Source organism: Hevea brasiliensis, chromosome 8 (assembly GCF_030052815.1).
Source record: "Hevea brasiliensis isolate MT/VB/25A 57/8 chromosome 8, ASM3005281v1, whole genome shotgun sequence".
NCBI lineage: Eukaryota > Viridiplantae > Streptophyta > Magnoliopsida > Malpighiales > Euphorbiaceae > Hevea > Hevea brasiliensis.
This window is the reverse complement of record NC_079500.1, coordinates 53,038,376-53,053,243: the sequence shown is the minus strand read 5'-3', so window position 1 is coordinate 53,053,243 and position 14,868 is coordinate 53,038,376. Positions and strand designations below refer to the sequence as shown.

Below are 14,868 nucleotides of genomic sequence, written 5' to 3'. Positions count from 1 at the left end.
TTTCCCATAATTTATGGTGAGAATGCATGGAGTGAGATTGACCAAATTAAGACAACTTGTTATAATTTGCTCACTGATTACCAATCTCAATTTAAGTCAAAATCTCATGGAATGTCTTCATTTCGCCTACTCAAACGACAGAAACTCAAGCTTTTATAACTCCAAATTTGTGTAATCTAGTTGCCTTTCTTCTCTTTTCCTCTAGTAATGTTCATGTGAAATCTAAATTAGATCGTTATCTTGATGAGCCTATTTTGCCTTGGATGCAAGAATTAGATATTCTTTGTAACAGCCTGATCCTTCTCCAGTTAGTATTGTCCGCTTTGGCCCATGGGCCTCACGGATTTGTCCCTTGGGAGGTTTCATTCCCAAAAGCGCGCTGACCAGGTGAGGAAGGCTCCCACATATATGGCCCAAATCTTTTCTTCCCATTTCCGATGTGGGACACGAAGTTTTCACCCCAGTGCGTAGCTGGTTGAACAAGCACGTCCCAACCCCATCCCTGGGTCGTGACAAGCCCACCAGCTTCCGCCTAGTGCGTCCTCGCACCACACACCGTACTAGAGGGAGTCCAGCTCTGATACCAAATTGTAACAGCCTGATCCTTCTCCAGTTAGTATTGTCCGCTTTGGCCCATGGGCCTCACGGATTTGTCCGTTGGGAGGTTTCATTCCCAAAAGCGCGCTTTTGGGAATGAAACCGGGCCAAAGCGGACAATACTAACTGGAGAAGGATCAGGCTGCTACATTCTTAATTAGTGGAACGCAAATCGGATAAAATATCACACATTGTAGTTGATTGCTCTAGATTTCTTAGTTGTGCCAATGTCTACAGTTGCATCTAAGTCTGCTTGTAGTGCTAATGGCAGATTTGTTAGTATTCATCGAAGTAGACTCCGTGAGGATACCTTAGAAGCATTGATGTGCTCACAAAATTAGTTATGGGCAAAAATTAAAGGTAACTATCACATATATAAACTCTTTTAATATTTATATTTTTCACTTTAAATGTAAAACTAATTGATGCTTAAATAATTTTATTTTCTTTCTTTTAATGTTTTAGCTACTTGTTTAACTGAGGAAGCAAGTTATTTATGTGATATTGAGGAAGATGTGGATTGAAGAATGTATTTTATAATTTCAATACGAGTATGTGTTTTTCTTTAAATTGTTGTGCATAATATATGTAACACCCTCCCTGTACCAACTCCGTACATTCTACTGTTCCGGTGACCGGTGTCGGTCCGGATAGCTAGAACGTCCGGAAAAATATTTAAACTAAAGTCGGGAATCATAATTAACTCAAATATTAATAAGAAAAATTTAGTAAAAATTTTTGAAATAAAATACAACCAAGTTAAACGAGCCGGTGCCCTAGCGATGGGTAACCAGAGGGAAGTTACGGTTCTCGCAACGAGGAGCCCTAGACCCGGGAAAAAAATTATAAAATAATTTTTGGGACTCTAGAGAAGGGTTATTGAGGTTCCCATGGCATTAGAATGCCAAGAAAATACCTAGAAAAATTTTTCAATCGGTACAGACAATTTTGACCCGTTAAGCCAAACGGAGGGCATTTTGGTCATTTTGCCTTCAGAGGTGATTTTTGGCCGACTTGTCCAGTTGAGTAAATAATTAATATGACATAAAATATGAATAAACATTACTAGAAATTAAATTGAAATTGAGTAGTGATGAAAAGAAAAGAAAAATCAAAGAAAAGCTCATTTATGACATCTTGATGATGTCATTTAAAATTGCCAACCAATCACCATTAAGTAACCATTGGACTAACTAATAAAAGAGCTAAATAAAGACCAAGGAAGACCAAAAACCAGCTGCCTTCTCTTCAGCAAAAAACGTGAGTTTCTCTTCTTCCTCCCTCCATTGATGTTCAATCAAGCAAGCTTAATTTCCTACCTTGTTACACCACTAAACCCTAACCCCTTTCATTAAACCTTGACCATATCACTTGGGGAAGCTTTTGGCAGCCAAGAAGAAGAAGGAAAGTGAAGTTTTAGCTTGAAGAAATCTGCCCTACAAGAGGTTAAAGTGAGGTTAGTGCTATCCTTTCACTCTCACTCCTTTAATCCTTGTTAGAGCATCATTTTAAGTTAAGAAATTGTAAGAATTTGAAGTATATTATATGTGTTAGGGCATCTTCAATTTTTGGAAGCCCTAAGGAAGGATGTGGTTGATTGTTTTAATGAATTTAGAATGGATAGAAATGATGTTTAAGGTATGAATATGCATGGATGTTGAATTAGCGTGCTAATTGAGGTTTATGGGTAATTTAAATTGGACATTAGGGTTTTGAGAAGTGAAACTTGGATTTAGCTTATGAAATTGTGAAAGAACATTATAAGGGTCAATTAGTGACCATTTTAGGTATGTTGACCATGAATTGGACTGAAAAATAGTATAGCCAAGTGAATGTGTAGGCTGCCTTCTTAGTGCAGCAGAGTGACTGAAATTTCAGTCCACTTGCACAGCCATAACTTTGGCTGTGTAGGTCCAATTGATTTTTGGCCAATTGGACATGAAACTAGGCTTATAATGGCACATTTTTGCTGAAGAAACCATGCCCAAAAGACCAAAGCAAGAGGACCAAAACTTGGCCCCAATCCGGACACACTGCAACAGCCCCTGCAGAATTGACCAAATGAACAGTAACTGTTCATTTGGCCATAACTCACTGTATATTTGGTCAATTGACCTGAAATTTTTACAGCAACAATTTAAGACATAGACAAACAACTTTCATGAAGAAACATGCCCCAAATTATGGCCAGAACCTAACCTAAATGGCAGTGGCAGTCACTGTTCATGTTACAGTAGATATGGTAATTTCTGCAGAATGGAAATCCGGCCAGCTGTGGTTTTTGGACCATATCTAGAGCTACAAAACTCCAAATGGAGTGATTGAAAAAATGAAATTCAACTAGACAAAATAAGGAATAACTTTCATGTTTTCCATTTCTTCAAATTTCCACTGTAAAAGTTCCAAATAGAACAGTAAAGTTATGGTACAAAATCTGAAAAATCTGCTCCTTTTGTTTAATGCTTAGAAATGGTATTAACGCTCAATGCCAACAAGTTTTAAACACAAAATGTGGTATGTTGGGAGTGCCAAAACCAATGTACCTCATTTCTACCTAAAAGTCAACATTTTAGTTGACCATAGAGGTGAATAGTAACACTGAAACTTGAAATTCAAAGATTGAAGAATTTTAAAGTATCGAATGCCCTAGTATACCTAACAAGATTGGTTTGGATAGTTTGGCATGCCAATAGGGTTCAGTTAGCAGTACTGCACATGGCAATATGCCATTCCGTGATTTTATGGCTTTTAGCCATTTTGACATTATATTGAGACTTGGCCTCGTGCCTAATATTATTTACAGCTTGTTAGCTGTTCTGTTGCACACCGGGAGATGCATATGTGACCGATGGTGTGACGGCCCGAGGTACTAGATACCCAAAGGCGCTTACCCGTTATCCAAATTCCGATGCCTAGTGTAGGTTACTTGGGGCAACCAAATGAATAAAAGTGGACAAAGTAAATGATATACAAATACCAAACAAATAAAACGTACACATTCACTACACATTTAATTTCTTGCTATTTTCTTTTATTATATTATTGCACCACTAAGCATTATTGCTTAGCGCGTTGCTTTTGCCATGCGTAGGTACTGGAGATACAGATCGTGAGCCCAGTAGATCACAGACTGGGTGAGTCCATCCTGCAGCTCTGCACAGTGTCCGTGTCACCTCAACTTCTGCGGTGCATTGGTAGGACATTAGGTGTCATTTTGACATTTTGTAACTTAACTTTGTTTTTCTCCTATGTAATTAAACTTGTGTAATGTATATTGATGTTTATGTAAATTATGAAAATTGTACTTGTGAATGGAAAAGTAAATGTTTACTTGTGATTTATATGTGATCATCACATGTGATGGATGATTGAGAACTGGAATTGAAATGTTGTTGAGATCTTAATATTGAGATTTTGATGATAAATTGAAGTTGGGATTGTTTGGTAATTATTTGGAAGTGTTTTTAACAGGTTCCGAAGAACTATTTTCTCCATTTTTAGCCGGTGCTCCGCCGGATTTTCTTTAAAATTTTTGGAACCTCAAATAAATAATAATTTTGATAAATGGCTTAAATAAAGTATATTTCACAAATTATATTCAAAAGCATGGTATAAAATAATTAAGGTATATTAGAGTGTGCCGGTACACCGTGTGACATTACTTACTCGGGTATACTGTACACGGGTAAGGGGTGTCACAATATATATTATTTTAGAAAGTGTAATATGCTCATTCTTTTTTTATAATTTATTTTTAAAGGTATTGAAGGAATTTTCATCATGCCATGGGATTTTGGAGTTCCAAGATTGTGCTTTTATGAGTTATTTTAGAAGTTTTTTATTTCTGAACTTATTTTTATAATTTGTGATTTAATTTGTTATTGTTTTGATAGGGATTTAATTTGAAATGATTTGGCATGTACTATGATAATTTGGTCATGTTTTATGTATTAAGTTTGTCAGCTTAAGGTTTAGTATTATGTTTATTACTTATTAAATACTGAATTTAAAATGTTAATGTTCAGGTTTGGGTTGGTATCCGATCCATTTAGATATGTTTTCCATTTTCTAGAAAAATGCATAATAAAATTATCGAGTTTAGGTAGTATGCAGGTATTATTCATCAGGTTCGGGTATTAAAGATAGATTTTATTCAAGTTTGGATAGCTCATATATTACACAAGTTTAGGTTTGGGTACGTTAAATTTTGTGAGTATCCTACCCATTGCCATCCCTACTTGGTGCTTGAGGTGCCGCCATCCTTGCTAAGGTTTGTGTGATTTGTGTTAACTGATCAAAGATCTCTTTTTTTTTTTTTTTTTTTTTTTTTTTGCCTTTTAAGCCTTAAAAGATGTGCTTGATTCAAGGTAAGACCTCTTGGAATAGGTTAAGGAATTTCATCATCATCAACCATGTTTGTAACTTCTCACACTCACATCACATGTTTGCACTCCAAAAGGGTTCAAAGTGCTGCCTACTTAGACTTTGATACCAAACTGATATCTCTTATGAAGGAAAACGAACAAAAGGTATGCTTAAGTTGAATATGTAATTCAACCAAAAGGAAAACACAAGAAAAACTTAATTTGAAAACAATTAAAGACATAGGGAAAGAAGCACTTCACACTACAAAACAAAGAAACAAACTAAACTAAAGGTAAAAAGAGTAACTAAAGTGAAAACTCTCAAATACACACTAAAACACAAGGACTATGATTCAGCCAGACTAACTCATTTTGGGTTTTATGTTTTAAATTTGTAAAAAGTTAAAAAAAAAAAAAAAGTTAGAAAGTAGAAGGATAAGTAGAAGAATGAAGTTCTTGGATAAGAAGAATCACCATAAAGAATTCTAAACTTCCAAAGGTTAGAAGCCACACTTGTTCCAAGCTAAGGTAAATGATAAGTCTCAATAATTTACCACAAACACATAGGTTTAGTATGAATTTTAGCAACAGTTTATTATTGATCATTAAAGCTAGGGTTGACAATTCATGTTAACATAAAAATGGTTAACCCAAACACGATCTGTTTAATAATCATATCAAAATGCTCAGCCCTAACACGGATATGTTTATGACACAGTTTATATGACACAACCCATGAAATCCATTTAAATAAATAGGTCATTAATGTGTCATATGACGTGACACATTATGTTTCACTTATTTAAATCTCACATGACATGACATAGCTATCCCATTTGATACGTTTAACCTATTTAACATGCTAAGACACATTAACAAAAAAAAAAAAAAAAGAAAAAAACTCATCAAATTACATCACCTAAATATTCAAAAAAAAAGCCAAACATCCAAATATCCAATTATACAAAAAAAAAAAAATCCAAATATCCAAACATCAAGAAAAAAAATCCTCCAAACATCATTCAAATATCCAAACATTATCCAAATGAACAAGTTAATTAAAATTACACAACCATAATAAATGCTCAAGTTCACAACATTATTGTCTTCCATAAGATTATTGTTGATGAAGTTGGCGCATTAAATTATGAATATGAATCTTCCAACATTAAACCTATAAAACAAATTATAAAAAATTATTAAAATTATAGAGCAAATAAGAAATGAATGTAAATATTATTAACTTACCATAGGATCATTGATAAACATGCCTGACAATTGATCAAATAAGCTCCACACTTGAAAAGTTAATCTTCTTTTACACTTGCCTTTAGCTTTCATCTTTTAGCTTTCATTTTCTCATCAATTTTTTCTAAACCCTATTATATCATCTTCCTCCTCATTTGTTGTATCTAATGTTAGATTCATGCTGTTTGATTCAAGATCCACTTCAATACCATCAACATTCATCTATAAATCAAAACGCAATTACACTCAACTTATAAGCATATCAAACAAGTGAAAATCACCACTTATACTTAAAAACTTTAAATTAAATAAATAAAATTCTATTTATTTTCAGCCAATGGGTTACTACAATTAAAAAGTGCCACTAAAAATAAATGCACTAATTAAAATTTTAAAGTTTGAACCAAAATTATATATATATATATATATATATATATATATATATATATATATATATATATTTGTGTGTGTGACTATTATATTTTATATATTTCAAAATTTTCACAAAGGCTATTCGGTTTGCATCAAAATTAAAAAGAAATGTGACGACAATTATTGTCATTTTCTAATGTCTTCAAAGTGTCACTTCTAATCAATGCCCTAAATTAATTAACTTTTTGAATTATAAATTTCTGTTTTGACCAAAACCAATATTTCTCTCTTAGACAATTAAGATAAAACGTAATCATTGCTAATTCATTGCTCTCCTTAAAATAAAGAGATTTCATACTCCACATTGTTAGATTATATAGAAGTTAAAAATGGGTTTTATTTTGTGGATGAATTTGTGATTTTCCTAAATCAAAACCCTTATTTGAGCAATACAAAAAGTTACCCTTTGGCCCGTCTAAAATCACACAACTTGTCATTATTCAACTAAATGATCAACTCCTCTCACCAAGAATGATTTTGGAATGTGAAGAGCAGGATTAAGATGAAGATTTTCCATGCCTAAAAAAAAGTTAAAAAAAACTAGATATTACTAAAGCAAGAAGTAAATTCGGAAGATGCAAGATTTGAGTAAGCCAAATCTTAAAAGGTAGTGAAAGGAAATTGTATAATCAAATCTGGTCAACAAGAGAAATAAATAACTTCGAACTCTCCTCTATCTACTTCCATCAACTATGGTTAAAAAGAAACAGTCAGAAAGTAACTTTAAATCCACAAAAAATACAACAAAATTTTAAACAATATATAAACAGAAAAATAAACTATGAAACCAACCCTTATCTTGAACACAAGAAAGATGAAGAAAAAAGATTCATGAAAAGAACCCAAGAAATAAGTGTTGCAAGTTTAAGATGATCTTTTTCTTTCAAAGAATAACCCAAACACAAATCATCATTCAAAGAACAATAGAAGAAAATAATTTCTAATAACAATGAATAACAAATAAAAGATGATAATCTCGTAACAAACCTTGCCAAGCGGCTAGTGAACGGCAATAAGATTGATGGTATTAAAAAATATTAAAAGTGACTTCTTTAGTTTTCACAGACCCAAAGAGATTAAAATCGAGAAATCTAGATTGATTTATGATGAGTGAAGACTATATAATGAAGATACAGAAAAAAACGATGAGATAGAGAGAATGAAGGAGTAGGTAGCTATAACAAACTTGAGAGAAATGATTTTAGGTGTAGGCTTATCTATTTACACTTTCTTGTATGTGTGTAATAAAATGACATAGTTTAGCAATATACATAAATGGGTCATAATAGGTTTAAAGAGATCAAAATAAAATAGGTTAACCTGTTAACCTGTTTAAATAAATGACATGTTTAATCAGGTTAAGCGAGTTAACCCGATTGAATTTGTATTTTTAGCATGTCTTAAATGGTTTGACTCATTTATACTAATGACTCATTTATACTAAACCCAAACCTACCTAACTACATATCGTATAAATGGTCGTGTCAAAAATTGCCAGCCCTAATCAAAACTAAAGAAAGTATTACATAAAGTAGCTTATTTATAGGTAAAGAGTTCCCTTACAAATTAGGAAGAAACAAACTCAAAACTAAATATAAAAACATGTTCTAACTAAGTAGGAAATAAGTAGAAACTAAACCAGAACTTAAAGAAATACTAAACAAGAAGTACATGAATTACACAATAGAAAAACATAAAGTAGAGTTTCTTCTAATTAAGGTTGACCTAAATTCTCAAAAGATAGAGTGGTAATAATCCAATTCAATCTTCGAAAGCAATCTCCCAAAAAGGAAGTCTTCTTGGTCGAAGACTTAATTCAATCTCATGTTGGTCTTCTTGACCCCAAATAGACTTAATTCATCCCTATTTGCATAGCCCATATTCATGCATATCGAATATTTCCCATGCAATCTCATGTTGTCAAGCTTATGTTCGTGGTGTTTAGGAAATCCAAGTCAAGAATTTGAATATGACTCATAATGTGGCACATCATATAAATCATATAATTGACAGAAAAAAGTGATCGAGAAAAATAGTTAGTCATAAAAATGAAAAGCAAAAGTAGAAACAAGATCAAAGAAAACGAAATATCTAAAGAGGAAAAAAATTCTTATTAGTAAAACAATTCCAAAAAAAAAATATCTACTCAAAGATTGCCTCACAAAGTTTAATCTCTTTACATTCTCCCAAAATTAAGGACAAGCAATTATACCATTGAATGTTACCGAAACATTTCCTACAAATTCCAAAAACAAATGACATTGCAGCTGGACCTATTCTTAATCTCCAATCCTATTAGGCCACAATAATATATGGATCCGTTTCTAATATGTACTAAAATCAAATTTATGTCTCTTGTTTAAAATTTTGATATTCAAACATGATATAGTTATTTGAAAAAAACATCAAAGTTGATGAATGTACAAAGTTTAATAAAGTAACTTGAATTATTTTTAGATAAAATTTATGATTTAAATTTTAATAAATTATATTTTAAATTATATATTCATTTAAAATAAGTATTTAAAAAAATTAAATAATTTAATTGAAATGAAAATTTATTGAAAATATAATTTTTAAAATATAGTGCTTTGAGAATATTTATAAATTATATCAAATCATATAAAAATAAATTAACTTTTTTTTATATTTTTTTTGAAAATTATGTTAAAAGAATTTTTATAATTATTTATTTTGTAAAAAATTACTATAAATAAATTTAATTTTTACAAAATTATAGACCATATTATATAAATTTTTAAAATGTACTAAAATATATCACTTGTTATTAATTATTTCTACTATTTAAAAAGACATTATTATTCAGTTAATTACTTTTAATATTTTATATTTAAATAATAACTATAAAAATATTTATATAATTATTGAAATATAAAATAAATAATTACTTTAATATAAAATTTGACTATGAGGATTATTTTATTAATAAAATAAAGTTTAAGAATTAAATTATTTTAAATTAAAAAATTAATAGAATTAATGATGAATTTAAACGATATTGATTAATTTGGATTAATATGTTAATAAAATAAAAACCTAAATTATTATTAATTAAAAAATAAAACTGTATCTGTAATTTTAATATATTTTATTGATTAATTTATAATTTATACATATTTTTTTATTTCAGATATGTATGTAAAAAAGGCACAAATTTATTAATTTTTTATTAAAAAACAAGGTATATCCTACGTGTTCCTACTTCCTATTCCTAAATTCCAAAGCAACTAATGATTCCTTGCCCCGTTTTGAATACATCACTTTCTAACTTTCACCGTTAACTCGAAACATGACCCGAACCTGCTCTAAAATTAAAACCCAGAGGTCAGCGATCAGCTTCTAGGACTTTTACCCTTAGCCGTCAATATGAAAAGAAAATGAAGAGAAATTGAAAGAGAAAAAAAATATATTTTATATTATTTAAATAAAAAAATATAATTTTTATTTGAAAAAAATAATTATTATATTTTTATTTTTCATAATTATATTATAAAAAAATATTTTAATATTTTAATCATTATTTTTTTATTTTATTTTATTTTTTATTAATTTAAAAAAATATTTTAAATTAAAGTTTTTATTTATTTTTCTCCGTTTCTCATCAATTATCTCTCCTATTTATTATCTAAATAAAAAAATTTAAGAGAAATCAAATTTCTTTTCCTTTTTCCCCTCTCCATTCCTCTCAATCCAAACAAAGGATTAATATGGAACCCTGACGAGTCTCCATCTATATTTCGTTTCAACAAAGTAAGAGTTGAAGCGTTTTAATCATCGCCAAAACTCAAGAAATGGCGACCAGATTTGCACTGAGCCGACTTTGTATTACTCGTTCGATGGATTCAACTCGGGGGGCAACTCGCTACTTCAGCGATGGCAAGGGCCGTGTCCTGAGCGAAGAGGAACGCGCTGCTGAGAATGTCTATATCCAGGTTTCTTTATCTTCTTCTTTTCTCTCGCTTAAATTTTTAATCACTTTTGTTAGTTTTTGCATAAGTGCCTGATTGGTTATCAAGAAAGTCTGGGGAAAATAGAATAAAATCCAAGTATTACAAGGTAAATTTCGTAATAAAGCATCCAGTTCAAAAATGCCTCTCCATTTCCCCCTCCTTTGTTGGGTTCAGGTGATTTCTTGATGATGCAGCCCATCAGATGGCTGCCCTTTATTAATTGCAATTGACTGAGGTGCCTAGTGATTTTAAAGCTTTAAGATATTTGTGTGTATCAGATTAAGGTGATATTCATGTTTTCATTTGCTCCCTTCATCATCTATGAGACTTGGACTAATTTTGCGGACTTTCATTTCCTCATTTATTTGTTTGATTTTATTTTTATGATTGATATCCCAAATCTTCTTTTTTTTTTTTTGGTTGAGTGTTATTTTATGAGTTTTGAACATTTGTACAAAGAAAAAGGAGAGGGAGAGGCTGGAGAAGCTGAAACAGAAGGCTGAGAAAGAAAAGGCAGAGAAAGAGAAAGAAAGTGCTGAAAAGGTATGGACAGATTTTTTTTCTTTATTTTGTTTCAAGTGTTCAAAACCGCATGGCTTTATACACTAAGAATATTTGATGGCATCACACTAAGAATATTTGATGGCATCAATTAGAGAAGTGGGTTTTCTTTGATATCCAATATCTGTTTTATGACTTACCCTTGTTTGTATTGGGTGCTAATATTGTATAGTATGATTTTAATTGTTAACATGTTTGAAAAAATGGTATGGTATAGAATAGTTTAATAATCTTTTTTGTTGGTCTGGTAAAATAAATATGAAGTTACTAAAATACCCTTATTATTTTTTTAAATATATAAATAAATATTGTGTAAAATGGGAATACAAAAATTTTAAATTATCTCAAACCATTGATTTTTGTGATTTGAAAACATGTGGTAAAATGATGGTTATGAAATCATCATTTTACAAGAACCACCATTTTTCTCAAGAACAATTTAAACAAATAAGAAGTATAATCATATCATACAATATGAAACTATAATAAACCATCATCTCTTGCTCTAAATCTGCTTTCTCATGAGTTGTTTAATTGCTTTTGAACTGGAGAAATTACAAAAAAGAATTTACCCTAAGATCAAAGTTGTTCTGGTGGTTTAGAACTTTAGATGGATTAAAATAATGGAGGGTATTTTTAATGTAGGCCTAAATTTTCTTTCTTTTTTGTTTTTTTTTTACCTAATTTTAAGCTTTAAAATTCGGAATTTTTTGATGAATTTGGCTTTATTATCCATACAATATTTTGATTGAGCGCATCTCCAAATTATTATGTTGATTTTATTACCTGATTTTGGACAAATTTTTCCATTGAAACTATTTAGACATTAGGTTTTCTTCCTTTCAAATTGGAAAACTATCCCATGGCAAGGTGAATACTTGTTTTAGGCTAAAAAATTTGAACTTATTTTTCTTATTGGGTCCTACTTATCGATGAGCAAGTGGGCATGTAATAAATGTGTTAGCGTCCAGGTTACCTTATTAGAAGTACAAGGATGTTTACATGTTTGTGATTTGGTGTTAATTTAAAGTTTTTATCATAGAAATCAAAATTAAAAATTTAGAGTAAATGTCCACAGCCTGGGACTAGATGTCTTGATGTCATCAGTGTCTGCCACTTTTGCTCATAAGAATGTTATATAAAGATTTTAAAAAAGGGAAAAAAAATAAAACTTGAATGAAAAGAAGAGCCATGGTGTATTGTTTAATTCTGGTTGACGCTAGGAGGGCAGATTGAAAAACTGGCTTCCAGTTCTCACTAGTTTGAAAATCAAGCCTAGTAAGACAGATTGAAAAACTGGCTTCCATCTTTCACTTGTTTGAAAATCAAGCCCAGTAACTGTAGAGGATGACAAGGTGAATAGTCTTGGTTTTACTAATGTCAATCTAAAGGTTCTGCAATCTTTGAACTAGACTGGCTTTCTAATTAACTTTTTCCTGTTTCTTTTTGTGGTTTGAAATATGACCAAATGGGTATCTAACCTAAAATAATCAAGACCTTTGGTCTCTTTTAATTGTCTTAGTCTAGGAAGTTATGCTGTCAAACATGCATCTCTTAACTATGTCTGCTTTATTTGCCTTTTACATTATTGATTATGAAATTTGGAAGGGCAAATATGTGGCTATTGTAGTTCATTTTAAAATATGTTGGGAAAAAAAACTTCAGGACTACCCTTTTAGGGAGAAAAAAAAATTACAGGATCATTTGCACCAAAAGTTTAAATACTGATTTTAAATTGTGGGTGCTGTATTATACTATTGCGTGCCCCTTGACACTCTATCATTGCTTTAACATGAGGTTGAGATTTTTTTTTTTTTTTGAATTGGATGCAATGAGTTGTTATCAATTAGCTTACTTTGGGTTTCAAAATAAAAATTCCTTACCTCAAAATCTCAAATCCAAGCTGATTATGGATCCTACTTGAATTCCTCAAGTACATGTTGCGTGGCTAGTGATTAGTGTCATAGATAATGTTATTGTCACTTAAAACTACCAATTTCATTGGTTTGAGGTCTGATGTTCAATCTTAATGTTGCGGGGGATGGATGCAAATGGAGAATGTTTAGTTTAGCAAATACATCAACTATTTTGCTGAAAACTGATGTCCGTATCAATTTATATGCCCATATATTTCCTCTTTTGCAGAAAACTGAAGGGAGCCATAAGGATTGAATTCATCATTTGCACTTATGGGGACAATCTTGCTGTAGAACAATCATCAAAAGTAAAGATGTGAATTTAACTCGTGATGATGATCTTCCTAATGTCTCCTGAACTGTTGTAAACTTGTAGCCGTAACCGTGTTGTTGAATTTGGCTGTTCATGTTTTGAAAACTTAAAATGTTTGTTTGCCTTAATCTTGATCTGAACTTTTTACCATTTCTTGCAATCTAACTGTCTGAATATACATATTCATAATCTGGATATTAATAACCCTATAACTTTTGAATCGCATTTAAAGGCCCAAATTGAAAATCTGCTTCCTGAAACTGAAAATTGGTGGATTTTGAATCTCTAATTCTATCAAGCATATAAAAGCTTATTATTAGCAATTTCATTTCTTCGTTCGGTCTGCATCATATACGTTCTTGACGATGAAAATCATGTCAAGAACAAGGCAGTGAGATACCAATGAAGCTATTGTCTATCAATTGCTTCTGTTCTTCGCCTGTTGGGTACCGATAGACATAATTTTTCTCGAGTAAATTTTACATGTTGTTCCTTAACTCAGGGTGGCATCTCGCAACCGTATTTAAATTTAAATTTCTTTATTAAAAATTTAATCTCAATTTAGGTAAACTTAAAGTCATGATAGCTTGCTATTACAACATCAAAAAAAAAAATAAATAAATAAAAATAAATAAATAAATATATATATATATATATATATATACACCGTGTGTGATATTTTGTAGTCCACATAATTTAGTGATCTATTAAATAACGTCCACTTGACAATTTAGATATTGATTACTTTAAAATTTAGTTTTGTTCTTTTTAATTTTTAAAGTTTAGATTTTCAATTTCTTTTTTTTATCTATAATTAGTATACATAATTAATTTAAAGTATAATATAAATAATTTATTAATAATTAAAATTTAAAATTAAATAGTATTTATATCTATTTCTATTAAATAATTTATTTATTAATACTTGAAAATAAATTTATTTTACTTTTCTTGAATTTGAGTATAGAGCTTATTAAAATTTCTCTTTTTTTACTCTTTTATATTAGTAATTTAATTATTCTCCATTTTTTAAATTTACAAAATCTATTATGTTTATATTCATAATGATAAAATCTTTTTTCAAATATTTTTCTGTTTGTATGCATAATTATATACCATACTTAAATGTTTTTATAAAAGATATATAGTTTGAAAATCAAATAACCATAACAAAGAGATATGATATTAACGGTATAACTTTTCAATGATTTACATATTTAATTGAATGTTGTTTTTAAAAAATGCAAAATATTATAAAAAAAATTAAAAATATACAATTGCTAAAAGTATAAAAAAAATTTCAATCTTAAAAATAAACTTATTGTCATGATTCAATTTCTGGACTGGACATGCACTAGGACTTAGGTCGACATAAGGCCCTCGAAACTCGTAGTAAGCCTAAACTGTTTACAAACCTATAATAAAGCCTAAAAAGGAAGACCCAACATCAAGAAAATAAATAGATA

General features: G+C 30.2%; 1 protein-coding gene across 2 annotated transcripts; it reads left to right on the top strand.

Moving 5' to 3' along the window:
* The first annotated feature begins 10,271 nt into the window (after nt 1–10,271).
* Nucleotides 10,272–13,552, top strand: LOC110661770 (uncharacterized protein At2g27730, mitochondrial). Of its 2 annotated transcripts, none has more exons than XM_021820517.2 (3): nt 10,272–10,594; nt 11,078–11,155; nt 13,319–13,552. In XM_021820517.2, exons 1-3 carry the CDS (start codon nt 10,454–10,456, stop codon nt 13,343–13,345), a joined length of 246 nt encoding a protein of 81 aa, XP_021676209.1. In that variant the 5' UTR covers nt 10,272–10,453; the 3' UTR covers nt 13,346–13,552. The 2 variants fall into 2 exon arrangements, with proteins under 2 accessions (XP_021676209.1, XP_021676208.1); XM_021820516.2 differs by having other exon boundaries at nt 10,282–10,594; nt 11,072–11,155.
* Nucleotides 13,553–14,868: the final 1,316 nt, after the last annotated feature.

Coding starts and splice junctions, on each gene's coding strand:
- LOC110661770 (XM_021820516.2), top strand. CDS start 10,454: ATGGCGACCAGATTTGCACTGAGCCGACTTTGTATTACTCGTTCGATG. Junction 10,595..11,071: donor CTGAGAATGTCTATATCCAG/GTTTCTTTATCT, acceptor ATTTGTACAAAG/AAAAAGGAGAGGGAGAGGCT. Junction 11,156..13,318: donor AGAAAGAAAGTGCTGAAAAG/GTATGGACAGAT, acceptor CCTCTTTTGCAG/AAAACTGAAGGGAGCCATAA.